A 7895-nucleotide genomic window follows, 5' to 3' on the forward strand; every position below is an offset into this window, starting at 1 on the left:
TTGTTGCGTGTTCTCACAAACGGTGCCAATTAATGATGCACGATCTGACAACAGTGCCAACCAGAGCGAGAGCAAGAGAGAGAGAGAGAGAGAGAGAGAGAGAGAGAGAGAGAGAGAGAGATCACCGCTGAAGAGAGAGAGGCTACTAGTTTTGGTGGCGCCAACTGCCGGTGCCTGAGTTTGTAGGTGTAGCTGGGTTCGCCAGTTTTGAGAGTTGAGAGGGAGAAATGAGAGTCACTTCTGAGAGTGAGAGTGAGAAAGGAGAATAAAAAGAAAAGTTTTAAGAATTTAGGATTAAGGTTAAGTAGTTTAGGAATTTAAGGTTTAACTTATATAAAAGTCAGGCAAGGCCAGGCTCGGGCCAGACTTTTTTAACAAATCCCAAGCCTGGCTTGTAAAATAGTTGGGGTTGGGCTTTTAGGCCTGAGGTCAAACCCATAGGCTAAAATGAATGCTCAAGCCCGTCCGGGAGCTGGGTCGGCCCGTCAGGCTACCTGGCTCATGAACAGGTCTATCGGTAAATATTTACACAACTAGATAGGAATAAAAGAATGTAAGAATGACGAATCAGGGCATATCAGAATTTTATAGCCCCAAGCGCAATGCATCTAACCGTGAATTGACGCCAATAGGGGGAGAGGGCTAGTAGTAGGGGGGCTGGAATTCAGAATTCTGCATCGAGTGTAATCTGTTAAATAATCCGGTTCTTCCTGATGAATATTAGGTTCCTAACTAGTCCATCCTTTGGATTGGGTCTGAAACGTTTGTAGCTACTTTCCTTGAAAAACATGGTGGTTGTAGCGGGAAGGAGAAGACTGAAACTAGCCTTAGGCTTAGGGTTTCTGGTGTGTCTCTTCCTCTGTTTGGGAGCGGAAGCTAAGTGCAGAAGAGGCTGCGATCTGGCCCTGGCTTCTTACAATGTGTGGTTAGACGCGAATCTCACATTCATATCGGAAGTCATGAACACAACCACTCAAACAATTCTTAATTTCAACCCTCAGGTGACGAGTAAGGATTTTATTACAACCGACACAAGAATAAACATTCCATTCCCCTGCGACTGCATCAATGAAGAATATCTGGGCCGTGTTTTCGTCTACTCAGTCAGGTCCGGCGACACATACGATCAGATCGCAAAGACTTATTATGCGAACCTCACGACATCGGATTGGTTGGCATCGCTTAACAGCTACTCTGCCACCAACATCCCCGACAACGGTCAGGTGAATGTGACCGTGAATTGCTCGTGTGGGGATACCAGCGTCTCCAACGATTATGGACTGTTCGTGACGTATCCTCTTCGTCCCGGTGAGAATTTGACCTCCGTTGCAAGCGACTTCAATCTCTCATCTCGTTTGGATCTATTGCAGAGATACAACCCTAATTCCAATTTCAGCAGTGGCCAGCTGGTTTTTATTCCGGCAAGAGGTAAGATTTCTTCGTTTTTTCGCAATTTCATGAAGTCATGGTTACTGAATTTGAATTAAGGAACCGAAAAGCTGAGCTTCCATGCCCACTCGGAGCATGTAAACTTAGTAAAACCCAAACGACAGTGACACTGTAACAATTCCTACGAGCGTCGATTCAGTTCGACTTCGAAAGATCTTTAAAGCCGAAAAAGACAACCTAATTCGTTTTGCTCGTTTGAAAGAAAAAAAGAAAGAAAGATTCCCAACTTTGATACTTGTTTGACTGATTTTTATTCAAACAAACAAATTAAAATAAGAGCAGCTGCAAATCTCATAGGTCTTTTATTGCATTTTGTGGAGGAAAAAAATTCTCATGAAAGTGTTCCTAGTAAAAGATATTTCCATTTTGAAACTACATACGAAAGATTCCCATAGTTTCCGCTGGTTAAGGCGATATATGGTTCTTAGACAATTAAGACTAAACAAGTAGAACTTTAACTGATTACTTTTGTTTACCTATCATTACTCTCATATTTTCCTCCATGTATATTTAGTATTAGGCCCAGTTATCTTGAAATTAAGAACTTTTTTTGGTGCAAATGGTTCCCTTGTGTAAGCTATGGTGGTGTTTTAAGGTCCGAGGATTGGTTTGAGAAAGGGTTTGATGGTGAGTAAGAGTAGCTCAAGTTGAAAAAGATTAAGTTATAAATAATATTTTAAAACCTGGAGGTGTGATGTGAGTCATTCCACTAATTAGAGACGTGAGGTGCAGTTCAAAATGTAATAAGCATAAGCCTCTCAAATATAAAGAGGCGTACAACTCTTTGAGAAGAGGGGGATGAGGAGGAAGATCTCATTTTTTTTATTATTTTTAGTAAAAATCTTTTATATTAAGAAGAACGAAAATGCATAGCACTAGATGAAAGGGGAGCTTTGCCCTCGACTCACTTCCTTTCTCCTTATCTTTTCTTTCATTCCTTTTCATTTTTTTTTTCGTTTTCTCTTTTTTTTTTTTTATTCTTTCCTTTTCCTTTTTTTGTTCTTTCTTTTTTTGTCTTTTTTATATGAGGTATGCATGAGGCGCATGAGGCAAACCCCTCTAACACACCTCATGAGAAAAGTCTATGAAGTGTATGCCTCTTGCACTTGAAGTGTACACCTCAAAGGTGTCAGCATCTTTGGCCTATGCCTTAGGGAGTTTTGGGGGGGGCTTCACCGCCCTCAAGGCATATACCTCCCACACCTTTTAAAACACTTGTTAAAAGTTGCGGAAGTCTTCGTATAAGAGACCGAGGCATCTATGTATAGTCCATATAGTCTTCTCTGTCTTTGTCCAAATTGGAAAACCCATATCTTAGGAAAGGATATTTCGGTTTCATAGGCATCTGTTTAGAATCCCAACGTCCTTGTCAAAGAATGGTCTTCACATTCACCTCACAGTAATTGCTGTTGTGCATTGACAACATCTTCCCGTGAATAAAAACATACAACTACAGGAGATGTTTCCGATGTGTGGCTGCAATATGTTCTAAGGTAGGTATGAGCAGGATTATGTGAGGAGATCCAAATTCTTCTGTTTATTAGGCAATTATGCCATGTTAGCATAAGTTGGCACATTGCTTTGCCAACTAACTACCATTGGCAAATAGTTAAGCAAGTAGTTGCGTTGTTATGCTAGTATTTGGAATTGATGCCATCAACATCACATATGAAATCCCTTTTTCAAACCACACCTGATGTTGGGTTACACATTTTTAAAAGACGTTTTCTCATACAATCCCTTTTTATGTTTTCTTGTTTCTTCCTATTGCTAGTAATAATATGCTGATGTGGCATTGAAAAACATTTATGTGGCAGCAATGGTCCCAAATAAGAAGGCATACCAATACAACACCGTTTTTTTTGAAAGACATCCTTTGGGAAATGGCATTGGTTCAAAACATGACCCATGTCAATCTCAGCATAAAGAAAAAATGATCAAATTTGTTTTATATCTTTGATCCCTGATTAGTATTTTTGTGAACCAGGTCATCTTCGTTTGGGACGTTAGACTAGGTTGTATGTCTATCCTCTTTTCTAACGTTCCTCCTATAGATTTACAAGGGGTATTTAGAACTGAGAGGTAGTCCAAGGAGTAAAGTGAACAGTAATGATCAACAATTTGGGATAGATACAGCCTTGAGATATGTGTTTTTGTTCGTCAGTTGTATGTAAGTTTCTGTTTGAAAAGAGTGTAAATATAAAGTTTGGAAATACAATATATAAGGTTTTGTTATATATATATATATATATATTATATGTATGTATGTATTTACCCAAATGTTTTAAAATTTGACTTGGAGGTCGAATTGTTTTTGTCTTAGGGTCACGGGTTACTAGTTTGGCCATCTAAGTTGAAATAGATCAAATTGTGTTACATTAGTATATATAAAAGTGTGTAAATGTAATGTGAAACTTTTTTTGGACTACAATTACCCTCTATTTCTTTATTTGGGAAAGGCTATAAAAGTCAGTTTATTATAATTTTAGTGACGTCTTTAATGGCTAGTATAATGGCCATATTTGTGTATTTAATCCATCTCTAATTATTGTAAGGGTTGAAAGTGTAATTTCAATTATTACTTTTCATATCATTTAATCATCTTCCATTAAATCTTATACTTAAGGTATTAAATCTCATTTTCTTCCATTAAATCCTATATTTTTAAGTCATTTTTCATTAATAAATGTTACTAATTATATCTAAGTCAATATTTTTAACAATATAAACTCATATATTTTAAAACTGATTCAAAAACAAAAATGACTCCTTATCCAAGTGATGGCTAAGCAAAAATTTTTAAAATAGAAATTTACAAAAAAATGTAGAAAATATTAATCACATTTATGATATTTTAATTAGTCAAATTAAAAAAGTGTAATAAACAATAATTATTTTATTGATAATGAAAATGAAATGCATAATTTAGAACTAACCAAAAATGAAATATAAAAATTAATAATAAGTAGTTCAACTTTTGGGTTAAATGTGTTAATGTTTAATATCATAAAATAATAAAATTTAATAAAATACAAAAATATAAAAACGAAGAAAACACATAAGTTTTGCAAAAAAAAAAAAAAACATTTAGGCACATGTATAATATCATGTATTTATCATATTAAACAAAAAGTAAGTGTGACATATCAGAATTATTTTTACACACAAAAAATACAAAAAAAATTATAGAAAAAATTTAACACATCTATAATTCTATATTTACACTACTATTAAAAATATAAATAATATTATAGAACTTTCTTTTGACTAAAATCAAGATTTTTACAACCGATCTAGAAATGGAACCGCTTTGGCTTCTGGTTTCTAGGTCAACGGTTCAACTGTCTAGTTTGAGCAAGTCAAACCGATAAGATGTAAAACATAATGAACTTTTTATTTTGACCTTTAGATTAGGACTATGTTAAAAGTCCGCCATATATATACATTATTATGAGAGGGGAATGTGAGAGTTTGAGAAAGAGGCAATTGGTTAAAGCTGAGAAGTGAGAAAGAAGAAGAAAGAAAGAAAGAAAGAACTTTCATCGACGGTTATCTCCATGTTCATCATCACCACTGTTATAATACCATTTGCCCGCTTCTTACATCCCTCTCATCTTTCTAAATCTTTCCCAGCTCCTAAATCGTTTGCTTCATTGCTGTATCTTAGATTTTAATATAAGATCGGTATTTAGTCTCCCATCTCTTGCATCATTCAATTCTCTCTATTTAAATCTTCATTTTTCTATAAATAAACAAAAGAAAAAAAGGATAAAACACTAGAAAAAGAAAAGTTTAGCCAAGTAGGTAGGCCTGTCAATGATACTTGAAACTTCATAATTTGATCTAATTACCACATATTTGAATGATGTGTTTATGTAATTAGATTTGAATTTTGCAATCTACATCTGATTAATAATAAAAAAACAAAAAATAGTAACAATGAAAAAATAAAAAATACATAAAGTTTATAGAAAATTTTGGATATATTATTATTATAATTATCATCATTTAAAATTGCCACATGCAAACCCTTACTTCTTTGTTTGAGAAAGGGTATAAATGTTATTTTATTATAACTTTAATGCCGGTTTTAATGTCTAATAAAATGTCTATACTTTTGTATTTAATCCATTTCTAAGTGTAAGGGTTGAAAATGTAACTTCAATTATTACTTAAGGTATTAAATCCTATTCTCTCTTATTAAATCTTTTATTTATAAGTTATTTTTTACTAATAAATGCTATTAATTAGATCAATGCCAATATTTTTAACAATATAAACCCATATATTTTAAAATTCGCTCAAAAGCAAAAACATTTTTTGTCCAAGTGGTGATTAAGCAATTCAATGATCTGAATCAAATAGATCAACTTATGAAGTCATATTTAGGTAATATTTTTTTTAAATATAAATAAATATTGAAAATTACAAAAAAAATAGACACATTTATGATATTTTTATTAATTAAATTAAAAATAAGTTTAATGTAAAATACAAAAATCATTAAAAAAAAATACAAAATTATCATGAACAAAATTAAACCAACAAAGCATTTTTCTAAACCTGACATATTTGTATTTGTACTCTTTCCGAATATAGCCCAAATACAGCCTAAGGGCCTGTTTCTTTGCAATGCAATGCATTGACTCAGTTTGGAAAGACTGCAAATACAGGTTTGGTAATACAAAATACAAGACTTTGCATTGTACATTTTTGTATCTGTACTCCTTTCAAACTGAGCAAGTGCAAATCATTAGTGTAAACTAGGGATTTTACTTCAGTTTGATTTGTGTATTGTTTTAGATTGTTTAAACTATAATCAAACAAAATAAAGAAAAAGTTAAAAGAAAAATAAAACAGAATTTGCATTCAACTAAAGCTCAGTTTGGAAGGAGTACAAATACAAATATGTATAGTGCAAATACATACAAAATAATACAAAATATAAGGTTTTGTACTCTACAAATTTGCATTTGTACTCTTTCCAAACTGAGCCTAATTTGCACTCCCATACTTTGCAGTTTGCACCAATACAAATGAAATTGCATCATAAACATACTAGGCCTAAAGATGTAAGTAGCTGTCTACTAATTATTACTGAATATTTATTTTTTTAAGTGAATAATCATTAAATAGATTGTAAATGGCCAAATGGAGTTTGGGCTAGTTCAGTTATTACAGTGTAAAATATTTTATTATATAATAAAATTTATTTAGGCTGCATTTGGAAACGATACAAATGGAGTATAAATCCCGGTTCAGGGTAAATTTGCATTCTGGTTCACTTTTGTCTCTGCTTGGCAACATTATATTTATGCATTGGCAAATGACAGACTGATGCATATTTACATTGATAATAAGATGCAAAAGTACATCAATAAAAAATAAGTAAATTTGTATTCAAGTGGACTTTTGATTAAAAAAAAATATATGCTTTATCGAAATTCAGGTTTGCATCCATTACAGCTAAACATCCATTACAGCTAAAAGTGTGTTTGGTAAGAATATAAATTTGTCAGTGCAAAACTAATTCAACTTTACAATTTATATAAACCATTTTACACTCTAATATTTGCATTCACACTTATTTGCATCGTTTCCAAATACAATCTTACTAATTCATTCAATTCAACGGTTATCAAAGCGGCCCAAGAGAATAAAAGAGATGATGGCCAGATCATAAGAGCGAAGATGGGTGACTTTTAACATCAACGTCAGGAGATTCAGAACCAACGCAAATAATTAACACCTAAAACACTGTTAGAAGAGCTTGGAAAAAAACAAACACCTCGTCAGTCATCATGTTCGTTTTGCTTTTGTATTCCTACTGTAGTACTGTTTTATTATCACCGGTTTGACTTTCGTATATTCCTCGGTCCACCATGTCATGCTCGGAGTTGGGAGCATCTAATTGGCCATCGCCCGATCACATCGTATGGTTGTGCTTTCGAGGGACCGAACCGGCTGGTCTCCGATTTCTGCCTATTTGTTCCCACATTCTTACAATCTTACAGCCGCGCATTACCAATTATCTTCCTTATCCCCTAATACAAGGTAGTGGTGTCCTGAATATCTTTGTCATTTATGAGTAGATTGTTATGATACATTACGGTGGTGCTATGTGGATAGAAATTAAGGGTGTAAAATGGAAATACCTAGTTGGATAGGATCTGGAAGAATGTGCTCTCTCTTTCTCTCAAATCGGATTAGATTATATTCAAATATCTAATATCCTTAATGTATTTGGATTCAAATTAATGTTTGTGACATCCAATTGAATCTTAAGATAAATAAACTCTATTCCCCTTCAGAAATCTGAAATTACAGCCATTTTCTAGCCCACCCTATAAATGGCATTCTGCCCATGAATTTGGCATCAATTCATGATCAGAATTCATTCCACCCCTAGGGTGGAGCTAAGATTTTTAGGGGTGGGCTGAACAATT

General features: G+C 33.6%; 1 protein-coding gene across 3 annotated transcripts; it reads left to right on the forward strand.

Annotated features, from left to right (window-relative positions):
• Positions 1-575: 575 nt before the first annotated feature.
• Positions 576-7707, forward strand: LOC148875279 (chitin elicitor receptor kinase 1-like). Of its 3 annotated transcripts, none has more exons than XM_088964378.1 (2): positions 576-1428; positions 7347-7707. In XM_088964378.1, the coding sequence occupies exons 1-2, from the start codon at positions 789-791 to the stop codon at positions 7358-7360; spliced, it is 654 nt and encodes a 217-aa protein (XP_088820504.1). In that variant the 5' UTR covers positions 576-788; the 3' UTR covers positions 7361-7707. The 3 variants fall into 3 exon arrangements, with proteins under 3 accessions (XP_088820504.1, XP_088820502.1, XP_088820503.1); XM_088964376.1 differs by lacking the exon at positions 7347-7707 and adding an exon at positions 6471-6683; XM_088964377.1 differs by lacking the exon at positions 7347-7707 and adding an exon at positions 3437-3723.
• The last annotated feature ends 188 nt before the right edge of the window (positions 7708-7895 follow it).

The sequence above is a fragment of the Nelumbo lutea genome, chromosome 1 (genome assembly GCF_056320005.1).
Source record: "Nelumbo lutea isolate HS-2025 chromosome 1, American lotus-T2T, whole genome shotgun sequence".
Classification (NCBI taxonomy): domain Eukaryota; kingdom Viridiplantae; phylum Streptophyta; class Magnoliopsida; order Proteales; family Nelumbonaceae; genus Nelumbo; species Nelumbo lutea.